The sequence below is a fragment of the Clarias gariepinus genome, chromosome 5 (assembly GCF_024256425.1).
Source record: "Clarias gariepinus isolate MV-2021 ecotype Netherlands chromosome 5, CGAR_prim_01v2, whole genome shotgun sequence".
In the NCBI taxonomy this organism is placed as follows: domain Eukaryota; kingdom Metazoa; phylum Chordata; class Actinopteri; order Siluriformes; family Clariidae; genus Clarias; species Clarias gariepinus.
Window position 1 is genome coordinate 35,164,468 of NC_071104.1, and position 17,804 is coordinate 35,182,271.

At 37.5% G+C, this 17,804-nt stretch overlaps 2 protein-coding genes across 2 annotated transcripts in view; both read left to right on the forward strand.

Moving 5' to 3' along the window:
* Positions 1-9,282, forward strand: part of ttn.1 (titin, tandem duplicate 1) — a 137,304-nt gene extending 128,022 nt beyond the window's left edge. The window contains 6 exon segments of the mRNA XM_053496981.1: positions 31-5,186; positions 5,284-5,440; positions 5,548-6,041; positions 6,157-6,310; positions 7,541-7,825; positions 7,939-9,282. Of these exon segments, the coding sequence (XP_053352956.1) occupies positions 31-5,186; positions 5,284-5,440; positions 5,548-6,041; positions 6,157-6,310; positions 7,541-7,825; positions 7,939-8,234 (6,542 nt within the window). The 3' untranslated portion in view covers positions 8,235-9,282.
* Positions 9,283-14,485: 5,203 nt separating this feature from the next.
* On the forward strand, positions 14,486-17,561 carry fkbp7 (FKBP prolyl isomerase 7). Its single transcript, XM_053497028.1, has 4 exons — positions 14,486-14,739; positions 16,526-16,677; positions 17,058-17,185; positions 17,268-17,561. Exons 1-4 carry the CDS (start codon positions 14,513-14,515, stop codon positions 17,427-17,429), a joined length of 669 nt encoding a protein of 222 aa, XP_053353003.1. The 5' UTR covers positions 14,486-14,512; the 3' UTR covers positions 17,430-17,561.
* The last annotated feature ends 243 nt before the right edge of the window (positions 17,562-17,804 follow it).

Consider the following 17,804-nt stretch of genomic DNA (forward strand, 5'->3'; position numbering starts at 1 on the left):
TGTAAATACATAATGTTTTTTTTCTTTCAGTACCAGCGAGGATTCATTTACCTAAAAATTTACAAGATAAAGAGGCCATCTGTGCTCTTCGTGGTGAAGTGGTGAACATCAAGATTCCATTCAGTGGTAAACCAGATCCAGTTATCACATGGCAGAAGGGACAAGATCTTATTGACAACAATGGGCAATATCAAGTCATTGTCACAAGATCATTCACATCTCTTGTGTTCGTAAATGGAGTAGATCAGAAGGATGCTGGTTTCTACGTTGTCTGTGCAAAGAACAGATTTGGCATTGACCAACAAACAGTTGAACTCGATGTTGCAGATGTGCCTGATCCACCTCGTAGCATCAAAGCCAGTGATGTGTCCAGAGATTCCGTTACCCTTAATTGGGTGGCACCCGCTAATGATGGAGGAAGTCGGGTTAGAAATTACATCATTGAGAAATGTGCCACTACAGCGGAGAGATGGATCCGTGTTGCCCAGTCACGGGACACTCGTTATACTGTCACCAACTTGTTTGGAAAAACAAGCTACCAATTCCGTATAATAGCAGAAAACAAATTTGGCCAGAGTGCACCATCTGAACCAAGTGGACCTGTTGTGACAAAGGAAGATAAATCAAGAGTTCTTAACTATGATGAGGAAGTTGATGAGGAGAGAGCTGTAATTAAGGGTAAAGCTGCTCATTCAGAGGTTAAGAATGTACACAACAGATATATGATTGCTGAAGAGCTTGGCCGTGGCCAATTTGGCATTGTTCATCGCTGTGTTGAGATTAGTTCTGAGAAGACATTCTTTGCCAAATTTGTCAAAGTAAAAGGGGCAGATCAAGCAATAATCAAGAAAGAAATTGCAACTCTAAATGTGGCACGCCATAAAAGCTTCCTGCAACTTCACGAATCATTCGACAGTCCAGAAGAACTAGTTATGATATATGAATTTATATCTGGTGTTGACATATTTGAGCGCATTAGCACAGCTAACTTTGAGCTCAATGAACGTGTAATTGTTAATTACATCAGGCAGGTATGTGAAGCTCTTGAGTTTCTACACAGCAAAAGTTATGGCCATTTTGATATCAGGCCTGAGAATATAATTTACACCACAAGAAGAGGAACTGCCATCAAGATCATTGAACTGGGACAATCTAGACACCTCACTCCTGGAGAACAAATCAAAATTCAGTACACAGCAGCTGAATATTCAGCGCCTGAAATTCATCAAAATGAGTTGGTCAGCACTGTCACAGACATGTGGTCTGTTGGTGTTCTAGTATATGTTCTTCTCAGTGGACTCAATCCTTTCATTGCTGAAACTAATCAACAAATGATTGACAACATCTCCAATGCAGAGTACAGTTTTGAAGATGAGTCCTTTAAATTGGCAAGTGTTGAGGCATTAGACTTTATTGATCGCCTTCTCACTAAAGACCGTAAACACCGTATGACAGCTGCTGAAGCTTTAAATCATCCATGGCTAACAATGAACACAGAGGAGCTCAGTAGTAGATCAATCAAGGTCACAAGACACAAAAGATATTACCAAGCTATGCTAAGAAAAGAATGGAACACTGTTGTCTCATCTGCTCGTATTGCTAGTGGTGGTGGTATCAGAAGTCAGAGAGGTGTAACAGTTGCCAAAGCAAAGATCGCACCATTTGAACATGGTCCAGTTGCTGGGCTAATTAAACACAGTGTTGCTGACGAAGGTGACGACGTCAAGTTTATTTGCAACGTTGACAATTATGATAGCAGCACCGAGGTTACATGGTACTGTGGAGTTCGACAACTAGAGGAAAGTGCCAAATGTGAAATAACCTATGAAGAAGGGCTTGCTACAATAACTATCAAGGGTATTAAAAGATCAGATGATGGAACATACCGATGCAAAGTTGTCAATGAATACGGCGAAGACAGTGCATATGCTGAGCTCTTTGTTAAAGGTGTCCGAGAATACCGTAGCTTCTTTACCTCACGCGTGGTAAGGAAAGTCAAACGCAGAATAGACACAGCCCGTCTACTTCAAAGACCTCCAGAATTCACCCTCCCACTTTGCAATCGCACTGCCTACCTTGGTGAAAATGTTCGCTTTGGTGTCACAATCACAGTACACCCTGAGCCACGTGTTACATGGCTGAAATCTGGCCAGAAGATTACCCCAGGGGATGATGACAAGAAATATACCTTTATAAGTGACAAAGGTCTGTATCAGTTAATTATTCACAACCTTGACTCTGATGATGATGCTGAATATTCTGTGGTGGCACGCAATAGGTATGGCGATGATAGTTGTAAGGCTCGTCTCACAGTGGTTCCTCGTCCTGCACCTGCTGATAATACACTGAGACCCATGTTCAAGCGCCTACTGGCAAACTTAGAGTGCAGAGAGGGCCAGAGTGTGCGCTTTGAGATAAGAGTGTCAGGGACACCATCACTGAAATGGGAAAAAGATGGCACACCTTTAGCGTTTGGTCCACAGATTGAAGTCGTTCATGAGGGTTTGGACTACTTTGTCCTGCACATAAGAGACACTCTTCCAGAAGATTCTGGTACATATAGACTAACTGCCACTAATTCTGCTGGTTCTGCTAGTTGCCAAGCAACACTTAGGGTTGAACGTGTGACACATGTCAAGAAGGAATATGAGAGTGAGGCAGATAGGAGGAAAAAGCAATCTTTAGAACAACAGCAGATTGACAAGAAAGTACGATTAACACAGATTCTGTCTGGTGCCGATGTCATGGCACTTACTTCTGTAGCACAACAAGCTTTGAGAGAAGCTGCAACTATGTTCAAGCCAGCAATAACCACCAAAAGAGTAAAGACTGAAGCTGAGGAAGCAAAAGAAAAAGAAGAAAGAAGAAAACGAGCTGAGGAAAAAAGATTAAGAATGCCATATGATGTTCCTGCACCTCGTTCTTATGGTCCAACTGCTCTTGAGGAAGACATGGAGATCAAGCACTTTAAACCATTATCTGACATGAAGTGGTATAAGAAATTACGAGATCAATATGAATTCCCTGAGCCAATGGAAAAGATTCCTCAGAAAAGACTTAAGCGTATTCGACTGTCTAGGTGGGAACAATTTTACGAAGTGCCCATGCCAAGGATTAAAGACCATTACAAGCCCAAATGGCGCATACCATCTGTTACACAAGATGACTTAGAAACTGTGAGGCCAGCAAGACAACGAACACCCTCTCCAGAAATGGAAGCTTACTACAGAATAAGAAGGCGCTCACTTGGTGATCTTTCTGATGAGGAACTGCTTCTTCCTGTTAATGAATATCTGTCAATGAAGAGTACTGAGGAGGAAAGACTTAAACTTGAAGAAGAACTTAGGTTAGGCTACTCTGCTTCACCACCTAGTCTAAGTCCTGTGCGCTTCGAACTCTCTGCTTTGCGTCCCTCATCGCCAAAGAGGACTGCATATGATGAAGAGGAAGAAGGAGAGGCAGTTCCCACATATGACACCTATCACATCCCCTCAAAGTACGAAGCTGGCCCGAGTTACATTGATCTACGTCAGAGACATGATAAAGTAACATATAGACCACCTAAGCAGAAGCAAAGGATGTATGAAGAAAAGGAGGACCATGAGCTCCTTAGACCTGTCACCACCACTACAAGGTTAACTTCTTACAAAAGTCAGCTAAAACACATGGAATTTGAGGAAAAAACAAGAATCACAAGAAAAGAGAAAACTAAAATTTCAGTTCCTGCAGTGATTGAGGGAGACACATTTGACACATATGATGTACCAGTGAAGTCATTTTCGGCTGGTTATAGTAAGTGGACACACGCCAAGGCTGAAATGCCTACAGTGGATGAGGTCAAAAAAGAAAGCACCAGAACACCAAGCCCAGAAAAGAAACATCCACTCACAGTTGTATCATGCGAGACAGCACTGTCTACACAGGATCTGTCTGTAAAGGTCGACTACATGCAACGTTATGAAGCAATGAAGAAAGCTCTGAAAACTGAAACAAAGTTTGAAACAGTTTCCCAGCAGCCATTTAGTCTTGACCATTCACCAAGGGTGACTGTAAGAATGCGCTCTCATCGTGTAGCAGTTGGCCAAAATACAAAATTCACATTAAATGTTCAATCTAAGCCAGAGGCACAAATTCAGTGGTACCATAATGGCCAGCCCATTCAAGAAAGCAACAAGTATCGCATGTATAATATGAGTGGGGTTCTTTCTCTACAAGTCATTGACTGCCAAGAAGAAGACAGCGGCACATACCGTGTCACCTGCACTAATACAAAGGGAGAAGCCTCAGACTATGCCACACTAGATGTTTCTGGAGGTGGATTTTCTGCATACGGTTCACAGCGTAAAGATGAAGAGCCTCCAACTCCTTTTATACCTGAAATGATAAGAACAGATGTTTATCATGTGTCATCATCAAAAGCATCATCCACCACTGAAACACAGGTTTTAAAAGCAGTAACTGAATTCAAAACATCAGATATCAAAGCAGAAGAAACTAAAACCATTGTTCATGAAGAGTATGCATCATCTGAGATCAAGCTTGATACCACAAAAATTGTAACAGTGGAAGAAACTAAAGTTGAGACAAAGAAACTTACTGTCTCTGCTACAATCCTGACTAAGCCACAGTCACTCACTGTTTCTGTTGGAGAGTCAGCCAAATTTACGTGTGATGTGAATGGTGAACCAGCACCCAGTATAACTTGGTTAAGGAAGGGACAAGCTATTGTAACATCTCACCGTCATCATGTAACATCAACAGAATATAAATCTACATTTGAGATTTCACAAGTTGAAATTTCAGATGAAGGAAACTACACAGTGGTTGTGGAGAACTCTGAAGGTAAACAAGAAGCAGAATTCACCCTGACTGTTCGCAAACCAACACCTGTGCAGAAGGTTGTTGCTTCTCCTCCAAGAGTGAAGTCTCCAGAGTCTCCTCGTTTGAAGTCACCAACAGGAATCAAATCTCCACCAAGAATCAAGTCACCTGAACCAATTAGATCACCACAAAGAGTCAAGTCACCACTTATATCAAAGTCCCCGGTCTCAAAAGAGAAAACAACCAAGCCTAGCTTTTCAGCAGGACTGAATGATATTTCTGCTTTGTCAGATACAATTATCAAGTTGACAGTAAAAGTTACGGGTGTGCCTAAACCGGTGATCACCTGGAAGAAAGATGGGAAGGTAATTATATTGTGTATTAACAATTAATTATTAATTGTTTAATATCAAATAGCTTTTTTTATTTTGTATTTACATTATTCTGGAATTTTCATTTCAGAGTGTGTCACAAGGTGGAAAATATGAAATATTTGAGGAGCACAATTCTGCACATCTTGAAATCTATGATGCTGATGTTTCTGATAGAGGCGTTTATGAATGCACTGCAGAAAACACTGAGGGATCAGTTACTACAAGATGTATTGTTACTGTTACAGGTATGATTAGCCCTCTTAACATAACCCTTGGATAGCTGGAAATGACTATTTTGATGTTAGTGATGCTGGAGTCTAATGTTTTAATAAAAATGTATTCGTTCTTTCAGAATCAGCTGGGTGGGCTGTAGAAACAAAGGCTGAACAAACAGAAGAACTTGTGCAAAAGGAAATCATTCACGAGGAGGTCCAGTCCCTTTCCGAAATTAAAGCTATGCAATCACAAATAACAATGACAGAGGGTCAGTCTGTCACACTGAAAGCAAATATCCCTGGGGCTTCTGATATTAAATGGATTCTAAATGGAGTAGAATTAATCAATTCAGACCAATATAGGTATGGTGTTTCTGGAAATTACCACACTTTGACCATTAAAAATGTAAGCTCCCGTGACAGAGGAATCGTCACATGTGAGGCAAGAACCGAAGTAGGGGTGGTCAAGTGCCAGTTTGGCACAACAGTCAGTGAAAAAATTTCCAATGCACCAAGCTTCCTAGTGCAACCTCGCTCTCAGAACATTAATGAAGGACAGGAAGTCATCTTCTCCTGTGAAATAATAGGTCATCCTACCCCTGAAATCGAATGGCTCAAGGACAATGAAGTAGTGAGTATCCTGAGTCATCATAATTCTTATTTAGAATTTATTGTATTAAATGTTAAATTGAATGTTTAACGAATAACCTGAAATCAAAATCTTTTTTTTTTTCAAATTTGTATAGTTAACTGTTGCATCAAATATGAGACTGAGCCGCTCAAAGAACGTGTACAAACTGGAGATTCAGAACACCACTGTTAAGGACAGTGGCAAATACACAGTGAAGGCCAAGAACCAATTTGGACAGTGTTCCGCGACAGCATCTCTCAATGTTCTTTGTAAGTTGTCTTCTTCTTGTGACATTATTACACATAGCACTGTGTACTGCACTTCCTTGTGAAATTTGTCAAAGTAAGTTATTCAACTCTCTTTATGCTATTATGACACTTTTGTAATCGTAATACTGAACTGTATGTACTCAAGTATTACTGTGTCATACCATTATATCTTTTAAGTGAGCAGATTACTAATGCCAACATCTGTACCAATGTCTGTACTATAGTAAACTGTTATCTTCTGCACGAAAAATACAGGTACATAGAGTTGTCTTCAGAAGTTTACATACAGTCATCATGAACATGCCATGAACATGGTGATATAGAGCTTGCCATTATCATGTTTTTCTTTATTTGGGTTTTTTCTCTGGAGCAGAATGATTGTACATTATACATCTTTAATAGAAGAAAACCGCAATACTTTGGAGCAAATTTTATGTAGATCTTTCTGAAGTGGTCACGGTCCCATGGTCCCTTGGATCTGATACCCATGGTCAATATTATACACATAACGTCAAAAATTCATACAGCACACATAATACGGGGCGGAATAGCTATTCATAGTGTTGGCCCACTAAACAGTAGTAATATTAATAGTGTTGGAACATACCAGAAATTAAGCTTTTTTTTTTTTTTTTTCAAATGATCTCGGAGTTGGAATTGCAGTTGTTTTAAAATGGCTCCAAGAGACTTTTCTGACTCTTCTTTCTCAGATCTGCCCTGAGCTCCTGGGACCTTCCTATTGTACTGTACATGTGTTGGTCACTCCAATGAGTGCCTTCAAACAAACCACTTTGCACAGAAACCAATAACATGAATTTGAGAGACCTTGGGCTTGGGGAAATTAAAAACATCAGGGATATTAGCACCACTGAATTAAATAAAGATATAAATAATGTTTTTTATCCTTTATCCTCTATCCTTTTGACCCTGTTTTAATATCAGAAAACCCTAATAAATGTGACTTTTGCTCCAAATTCATTTGGTTTTCTTCTATAAATGATGAATGCCATACATTCATTCTGTCCCAGAAAAAGTCTGGTTTAACAAAGTCGATAAGTAGCAAAAAAAAAAACATATATTTATTTTTATGGTGATGCTATGTAAACCTCTGACTGCAACCGAAACCTATATATAAGGATTACCCCAAAACCACGGTTTGAAGCATGAATTGATCCTTTGGCCTGTGAAGCTGGGTGAATGACCAGGTCACTATTTACTATACTCTCACAGCTCTGGTTGAAGAACCTGTCAAAATGGTAGTATTGAAGAAAAGCTCAGATGCTGCAAGCATACAAAGTATCAGCTCTGCCTTGCACATGGCTTCAACAATACAGGAAACAAAAAGCATCAGCTCCAGCATGGCTCAAATGAAATTTCAAAGCATGTCAGCAAGTAGCATGACCTCAATGACATCTGAAACAATGGTAGCCATGGGTTCAAGCAGCATGATGGAAATGTCTAGTCATGCACAAGTTGCAGGGTCCTCCCTCAGATCCATTTCTTTCCAGCGCAAAGGTGAGGAAACAAGTGGTGACTTAGATTGCTGGACATAGCGTGCTGTAGCAGTAGAAAAAATATATGACATTAACAAAGCTCCAGCTAATTTTCTGCTTATTGTTTTGAAACAGGTATACCACCAAAGATTGAAGCTATGCCTCAGGATATTAGCATAGCGTCGGGAAAGGTTCTGACTGTGGCCTGTGCATTTACTGGAGACCCCGTGCCAAATGTTGAGTGGTCCCATTTAGGAAGAATACTGTCCCGTAAAGAGAGTGAAAGGCTGCAGATTGAGACCACTGAGGACACTACCACACTCATCATAAGTGGCATAAAAGAAAAAGATGGTGGAGCATACACCCTCAAACTTTCAAACGAGCTTGGCTCTGATACTGCTACCATCAATGTCAGCATTCGATCTATGTGAAAAAAAAAATATTAATCCAGTCCATACCCTGTTATCCTTTCTTCAATATATTTTATTTATTGAATGAGTATGAAAAATACTGTTCTAGATAAAGACCTGGATCTCTGTTCTGTAAATATGAACTATTTTTATACCAAACTTGACATTAATTTATGCCAAACCAAAGTCTAAAGTTGTTATAAAATGTGCCATATTGGGTAATTATGACTTTTTGAACCATTTTTCTGTGACATGTACATAATGTATATAGCCGAATATAACGGTTATGAGAAATGTATGAATTGTTATTTATGACAATAATAACTTAAACAAAAGGAACGAAATGTTTAACAGGAGAAAGTTTCTCATGGAACGAATACCCTGTGAAACCTGAAACAAAATTATGTGCCTCAACAATATGTTGAAGTCTTAAGATTGCCTCAACAGGTAGAGAGGCTCCCTGTTGAAGTTCTACTAAAACAAAGGGACAACGTTGTGCACTGTACATCTGTGCATATAGTATTTCAGTACGCAAATGAATTTATAACTTGACCATAAGACCTTGAATGCTGTTTGTGTCTTACCCTCACATAAGCAGCATGACTAGGTCTTGTGTTCAGAACGACTATATCATATCACCATTTTAATGACATGCTCAAAGTGCGAGCGGCCTGCACGTTGAGCTGATGATGATATGTGCTCATGTTCTGCCAAAGGACTGTTTAAGTTTGATCTCGTGGAAGCAACATCACCTGGCCAATAATTCTTGATTAATTTAGACACTCCTTTGCAGAATCTGTGCCACCTCTTGGAGGAATGCTAGGTTATATTGTGTGTTTTTGTGTTAGTGTGTGTATTAGCGTTAGAATCTCACCTTGTCAGGGTAAATCAACAAGCAGTGTACCACAGTAACTACATCTGCTGTGCAAAGAAAACATAGAACACATAAATGCAATACCCTGTAATTTGATTCAATAGCAAATTAATATATGTAGAATTACCTATATATTCTGCCTCCTTGAGTTTTATGAATTTTTGATTTAATAAAGCATGATTTCAGCACCATAAATCTTTAGTGTTCATTTATTTACCCAACTGCAAAGCTGCCTTTACAGCCATGGTATATTAACCTGAAATATAATCAGTTTTAATAAGTATAAAACTCCGATAGGTTGTCATATGGTTACCGTCATATGGTTACCGCTTTAGAAGTTTATTAGCTCTATTAAAATAAAAAATTATTAATAAAACAGTGGGTGGTGTCTAGGGAAATAATCATCAAAAGGGTGGCTTGACAATGTGCAGGAGCTACTGTTACTATCCCAAATTTGATTATTTTCTTATTTTCCAGCATGTTTGATAACACAACACTTTATTATGGATAATAATTATTTATTTATTAAACTATGACACTTATATATTTAATTTATTTGTCATGGAATATTATTAAACTAAGTTAGATCCTGTTATAACTCACGTTATAACAGCTACAAACAGACATTTCCTCACCAGTCTCACTTTTTCATCTCTCTCTTAATGTTATCCTTTTTTTTTTCTTTTATAGGAGGCCTCATTCCCAAGTGCGCTTATCAGTATGGAATGATGACAATCAGATATTTTCAACAAACAAACATAGTTTAAGCACATTGCTTATATACTGTAGTTATATAGTACATGCTATTTTACAGTGACACAAGTCAGTCTTCCTAATTGTATAAGTACAAAATTTACTGTATCTCCTAACAATAATTTAATAGGAATTTTTGGAAATAAGCGTAACAAGGTTGTCAAAAATATGTTCTTTTAACAACACTCACCACAAGTATTCAATGTGCTCCAACATTTACATGAAATACACACAGGAAACTCTCTGGCCTGTGAACAGAGATGTTGCCACAACTGCACAGAATTGGTGTATAGGTTTCTATAAAAAAGAAGAAACAACTTTGTGTTTTATAGTTAGAACAGACAATTTAGTACAAGATAATAAGCAGAAAACAATTTTAGATAATATTAAAAATAGTATTTAAATAATTAATAATATAGATAGGATAGAAAGACTGGCCTGGAAATCAGCTTTAAGGGCTTACAAAGATGAGGGAGAGTGAGGCCTTTAGGTGACAGTAATGCAAGTTACTGGATGCCAACCACCATAAAACAAAAACAAAAGGGGAAGTATTGATTCGCAGAAGAATTGGATGCAAGCAACCTTAATGGCACCCTACTCATAGTAGGCAATCACCCAACAGGACTGCCATGAAAGTGAGACTGTTGAGCGTGCAGGAAATATATGGAGGAGAGGCTAGACATAATGTCATAAATTCATGAACTATGAACCTTGGGAGAGTAGAAGGCAATATTAACTTACTGCAACTTACTAACTTCAAAGCACTTTTCGTAAGTCGCTCTGGAAAAGAGTATCTGCCAAATGCCTAAATGTAACTGTGGCACAGGTTTTATGCCGGATTATACGCAGGTTTTGCCATCCTGACTTAATTTTATCTGGGCTTTGGAGTGGAACTTTATCCAATGGCAGGGTTTTGACATTGGGTGCGAATTGAACCTGGGCCTTCCTCACAGCAGGCAAGAAACATACCACTGAGCCATATACTGTGCATACTAAAAACATTTTTGTTGATGCCACTGTCCCCACCCAAAATTGATAAATGGAACTCTCTGTACAGCTCCCTGGCCTCATCCTTAATTAATTAATAACACTCCTTCTTCCAAGCAGAAGTTTGTCTACATAAAAACACTATCATTATCAGAGCATCATACATGGTAACATTTAAAATACTGAAATCAATGAGTCCTAATCCTGAATTGTTGCTTACTAGTAATTTAGTATTTCTTTTTTTATACACTTTAATTATTATAGTTTTGTTTTGTATTACTTTTTATTGTAATATTGCTTATGAGTTGCTTCTAAATGATAAAATCAGATGAGATACACACACATACACACACACAAGCGTAAATAAAAAAAGGTAAGAAATTTTGTAAAAATAGTTAAAAGGTTAAAGCTAAAAATAAACTGGCCAGCTTTTATGTAATCATTGATATTATTATTATTTCTTTTTATTATTATTATTATTATTATTATTATTATGGGTTGGAGCCCATGTACAAGTCTGCCTGTCTTTCTGTACATTAGAATTCTCTGCCTAACTTATTCACACAAGTAAATAATTTTGTAAGGTTAAGTATCTTCTGCCTTATTTACGCTAAGTTGTATTGTTTTTTCGTCATTAGCCAAGTACACTCCCTGTTCGGTAATCGGAGTGAGAAATCAAAAAACTTGATTGGATAAAATTTTTGTTTTGTCTTTAATCAACTCCAGCAGGTTAGAATTCTCTTTATACCTCTTCAGCGCTGTTATTATTTAGATGGAACTAATACCAGTAAGCAATATCCTGTTTAGCTTTTCTGATTAATTCTATATGTGCAGGTGTGTATATAAATAACTCCAGTGTACAGTATGCAACATAAATATTTAATTAAAAGAGCAAGTCTGGCCAATGCACAGAAAAAAAAACTCTTTCTTTTATTTATATAGAAAGGATAATTAAATATAAGATAAACCGAACTATATATATTTTATAAAACGATATATATTTAGTATAATAGTTAAATATCACTAAATAAAAACAGTATATAGAAGTTATGGAGCATTTAGTACAAATTCAGCGCTTTCCTTCACCGGAAGTGGCCATGTGGCTAACCGGATGTAGCTACTTTTGGGAAAATAAAACAGTTACATTTCTATTTAATACATTTTAACGTTTAAATATAACTCTATGTATCTCAGTGAGGCTGCAGAAGCTTCGTGTGTGTCTTATTTCAACTTCGGGATGCATTCTTACAAAAAAACGATATTGTGGCATTTTGCCCAGATCACTTACACTAATCGATGTAATCTGAAAATCCAAGTGACAAACTTCAGGTCGATGTGCAGAGCAGGAACTTTTATAATAACCAGGACCTGCTGTAATGTCTTAATATACAGTACACTTTACGTTTGATTTACGCCAGAAGTCAATAAATCAGAACTATCGCTTTAAAATTTAGGTTGCCAGATTGGTTTTCTTTTCAGGCTCACGTTGAGTGAGAGGGGATTTAGACTCTACTGTAAATTGTATTGTAGCCCTTAAAGCTCAGAGCAGTTTAGCCATTGTTTGTTTTGCTGTTTTTTAGTAAACATAGTATATAGTGCTCAGGATTGTGCAGTATAAAGTTATGCTTTTTTTTTTGTACAACATAGGGAATATGATTAACAACATTTTAGGTAATTTAACTCACTATACAAACATGACTAAGCAAAAAAATGTTGTTGTTTTTTAAATGAGGCATGGAGGAAAAGAAATAGCATATTATTGTTGTTTTTATTGCCAAAAAATAATAAAATATGTCCAAGTTCCACAGTTCTACATCGCTCCCATATTCCGATAGTGGTAAAATGTACCCATTAATAAAGTAATAATAACTTTTGTTCTATTTGACACACACTGGTAAGGCTTCCATATAACACCCCCCCCCCCCCCCCCTTTTTCATTGACCTATGCAGTGTTGCCGGCATGTTTTTGTGCGCTTAAGTTTTAAGAGTTTAAAATGAGTTCACAATTTCATTTGTAGTGTATAATAATAATGTATTAGCAATAATAGCAATAATAATATTATTTATAATTATAATAATAAAATCATCATCATCAGTAGATGCAGCAGAATACAAGTTTTAAGTAATACTCTATGGGCGCTTTGTCAGAATTGTTCTCGAGAACACTTGACCCCAAAATCAGATTCATTTTGATCAGTGTGAACACAATCATTCTGCGTTTGGGAACCGCACTCGAATCGGCTGGAAAAGATGGTCTCGGGAATGATACCGGATACCCGGGCACAAATTTTATAAAATGTGGAAGCAATCGTATGTAAGTAAGAAAGTAGAACGCTATTTAGACCTGACATCATCAGTGTGTGCATAGCACTTCCTGGACGAGAGTATCGCTCTTGACATTTTCCCTGAAATAACGGTAATAACAAACATAGCCTGAAAGTTAACTTCCTTGCTCTTTTTTTATCTTGTGTTTAATTGTGGCTCAAAGACCAAGTTAGTGCATACCGCCACCTGCTGTATCGGAAAGTATAAATATGCAAGCATGCCCAAGGACAGAGAGCAAGGAGCGTTCAGGATCGCGATCAGGATCGTTCCTAAGTGCGGTTTGAATTATTGGTCTTTATTGGAACAATGTCTCCTAAATGCAATAAGACTTAATGTGATAATATTAATATTTACTATAATAAAAAATTAATTACTAAACTATATCACTTACCATGTGGCTGAGGGGCTTTGGAGCTTATCCCAGGGACCTCAGAGCATAAGTTTGGGGTTCATCCTTGATATCTGTCAGCAGGCACAAGATGGCAAATTTGGAAATGGACACGCAAAACTCTATGCAGATGTCTTTTGTACAGCCCAACCCTGAAGGTAGGAGGTGACCGTTAAAATATTTATTAATAATAATAATAATAATAATAAAAGAAGAACAATAAATAATTCAAAATATTAGGTATATAAAAGATTTTGCTTCTTTTTTATGTAAAAAAAATATATTTCTACTGTTTTAAGACAAGATGTTCACTCACTCGTTCACTTATCGTCTGGATGTCCATACAGCCAAATTACTGGCAATCGTTAATGGACGACTAAAGAAAAAAAAAACTTCCAAACAGTGTTTGACTGATGGTGCTTATAGTTAGTAACTTAGTAACAAGTTTAAAGATCTATCCAATGATGGAAACTAATAACATACTCTTAAGTTATTTTACATTCAGCCTTCCTTCGTCACAACTATCGTACATTACTGCAAAATGTTTTTTTTTTTTTAACTTCGCATATCCGAGCTCTGTTAGTAGGCTGGGGTCAGAAGGGAGGATTGTCAGCCATCATATGGTGTCTCTGGAGCAGACAGGGTGAAGGGCCTTGCTCAGGGAAACGGAGTACCCCTTTAAGCACAAACAAACCCCATGCACACAGGCCTGAGGCGGGAATCGAACCTGTACCCTGGAGGTGTGAGGTTCCAGTGTTAACCACTACGCCACTGCGCCACCAAAGAAGATGTTATTTGTAGGAATTAGCTAAATTAATGAATTAGTAAATGCACTTTTGTGTTATTACCATACTCACAATGTATATTGCAAGTTTAATACATCTTATATATTCATGCAGTGGGCTAGAGAATGCTGTTTTCTTACCACTCTGGCAACCCAATAAAGTTTCGGCGTGTTTGCCACGCAGACAGATGTGCAAGATGTCTGAGCGCGCAGTTCTTCACTTTATTCTCTGTCTTCAGCTTCTCTGTTTTAGTGGCTTTCTCGAGTTAATTTGTGCAAGCGAGTCAAAGGATGAGGTACAAATCGAGGTTGTATTCGTACCTGAAAACTGCACCCAGAAAGTGAGGAAAGGAGACTTATTGCACGCGCATTATGATGGGTTTCTGGCAAAGGACGGATCTCAGTTCTACTGCAGGTAAAAGCACTAACACTCCTTATACAAAGGCATGTCGAACATTGTAATAAGTCCTTATAGGATCTGAGCAGAGCGTTAAATGACAAAGGTAGCAGGAGATCCAGAGCTCAGCAGCTTTATTTTGGCCACATCATTCAGCCTGGGAAGTGTGGTTCAAACATAGGCTGCAAAACAACTATTTTATACTGTGAGGCCAACACATGAGCTCCCAAGGCCAAGACACTGTAGGAGAAATAATAGAAGAAAACACAAAGTCACAAACCTCATGTGAGAGTAATTAAACAAGGACACTTACAAATATCACACTGACATGAATTAAATCTTAATGATTTTCCATATCTATATTAAGTGTTATAAGAAATTACATGGATGGAAGGAAATTCCAGAATTTTTTTTTTTTAAATCCATTAGGTGGGAGGCATGGGGCCTTAGTGGATAGCACTTTGGCCTTTCACCTTCAGGGTCTGGGTTAGATTCCCGCCTCGGGGTCTGTGTGCTTGGTGGATTTCCTCCATGTACCCTGGTTTCCTCCTGCAGTCCAAATTGGCATCCCAAATTGCCCATAGTGTGTGTATGAATGTGGGTGTGTGAGCCCTGCGATGGATTACCTGGATAGGCTCCAGGCCTCTTGTGACCCTGTATACAGGATAAAACGGTACAGATAGTGTGTGAGTGAGAGTGATTGTGTAATATCCAAATTTAGTGTTTATTAAAATAAAAATATATATATAAATCCCTCAGGCAAGTACTGTACACTCAATTAGGAAAAACATTCAAATATATTTCTTTTCTTCTTTTTTCTGTCCATATGTATGTGTCTGTGTGTGTGTGTGTGTGTGTTGTTTATAATGTTCTTTTATTTTTATTTTATATACAGTATATTAATTATAATTAATATATAATATACAGTATATAGAATTTATCATGATTAATTATTTGGTTAGTTAAATCAGGTGTGCTGGGACCTGTGTAGGGCAACGTTCCTTCTGGACTAGAGTTGACAACCACTGGTTTAGTGGTTTAGTAGACCAGTCACTCGTCAACAACGTCTCTTAAATGTTTTTCACTTATTAGCATTACTACATCTGTATCTTATTTAAGGTGCATTTTTGCGCAGTTTGATAAAATATAAAGTACAGTACTGTGCAAAAGTCTTGCCCCCCCCCCTAATTTCTTCATATTAAATCATATTAAATAAAAGCAACCTCATTTCCCCTCTTGTCTCTTCCAACCACTCAGCATTTCAGCATCATCAGTATACTAATCACAGGCCTGATCATCTGCACCAGTTTCTCACCGGTTTATGCCTTAAGCAAAATATGAAGAGACATATCAGGAAAGCCCTGTTCTTAGGTCACAATTTTACCTCTGCTAATAAAGTTTCACATAATATATGCATATATTATTACGCTATTTTTTAGAGGGCTCTTTTGCCCTCTGGTGGAACAATTTATTATTATTATTATTATTATTATTATTATCTATTTAAAAAAATTATACCACATATAAATTTACTTTACAGTCTAAATAAACACTTATTTGTCTTTATTATTCTCATTATCCTTATTGATATTTTATTGTAATCTTTTAAAATAAAACATTAAAAAAAAAATTCCCCCCAAAAAAGGTTAGAAAATGGTTATGATTTTCAGGAAGAATTTAGGAGATTGTATTGTATCTGCCATCATGAATAAGAATCATGCCAATTTCAATACACTGTTTTATTGGAATATTTTGACCTCTTTCAAGTGCACTGTTTAACACTGTTTCCCTTTCTCTTCTCCAGTCGCTCAGCTAAAGATGGACAGCCCCATTGGTTTGTTCATGGGGTTGGTGAGGTCATCAAAGGCCTGGATCTGGGCCTGAAAGATATGTGTCCTGGCGAGAAGAGAAAGATCACAGTACCTCCTTCATTGGCATTTGGTGAGAAAGGAAAAGGTAAGACTCCATTGCGAAAGCGCACTCTACCAAAGACAATTAAAAATGTGGCAGATTTAAAACTTCAAAACACACACACACACGCACACACACACACACACACACACACACACACACACTTAGAGCCAGGACACAGGTCGGATAGATGGTAGACATCTTAAAAAGTATTAATCCTAGCCAGTAGGAATACATCATAAATGATTAATCATAAACTTTCACATGCAAATTCACACCTTAATTCACACATAGGAACAATTTAAGTCACAAGTCCATCTACCTTAACCAAACTCAGTATATATTATCTATATACTGTAATGTGCATTATATATATATTATAGTTAATTAAATGTAGTGAGTTTTTTTCTGTTTTATACCTTCAGATCCTGTGCCACCCAATGCAACCGTGATCTTTGAGGTAGAGCTTTTGCATGTGCGACGAGGCCCACGCAGCATGGAAGCCTTCAAGGAAATGGACCTCAACAACGACCGGACTCTTACGAAAGAAGAGGTGGGTGATTTGGATTACTCTGGACTTTGCTTATCTCTATTTTACATAAATCCTGTATCACTCTATTGCTTTTTTTCATTAGGTGAGAGAACACTTAAAGATGGAAGCAAAGAAATTAAATGTACAGAAAGAAGAGTCCTACTTCGAAGAAGTTGTGTCCGATATTTTCCGGAGGAATGACAAGGATGTGGATGGAACTTTGACCGTAAAAGAGTACAATGTCTATGAGCATGATGAGCTTTAGCTGCTAACAGACATTGCATTTCTTAATACAGTAGTTATTTTTTATGCTGGTGTGGGGTATGTTTTTTTTTTAAGGAGGAGGACTCCACTCTGGCTATGCAAACTTTAAATAAAGATTTTTTTTAATGGATAATTGTGCCTGTGTTGTGTACTTAATACATATACGTTTAAACAAAATTTAGTTATTTTGTATAAATCATTATTAAGCAAGGTATTAAAAACCCATGATTTAAAAAGGTGGTGTTAGTATTACTGAAGAGCCAGGGCACTTATACTGTGATAGTTGTTATTATACAATATTTTAAGAAGTAATTAGTATTATTTCAACAGCGGCATGGTGGCATAATGGTTAGCACCGTGACTGAGGAGACCCCGT

Excerpts from the sequence above, each read along its gene's own strand:
- fkbp7 (XM_053497028.1), top strand. The coding sequence starts at position 14,513 with ATGTGCAAGATGTCTGAGCGCGCAGTTCTTCACTTTATTCTCTGTCTT. Across the intron at positions 16,678-17,057 it reads ATTTGGTGAGAAAGGAAAAG|ATCCTGTGCCACCCAATGCA; the intron begins GTAAGACTCCAT and ends TTATACCTTCAG. Across the intron at positions 17,186-17,267 it reads GGACTCTTACGAAAGAAGAG|GTGAGAGAACACTTAAAGAT; the intron begins GTGGGTGATTTG and ends TTTTTTCATTAG.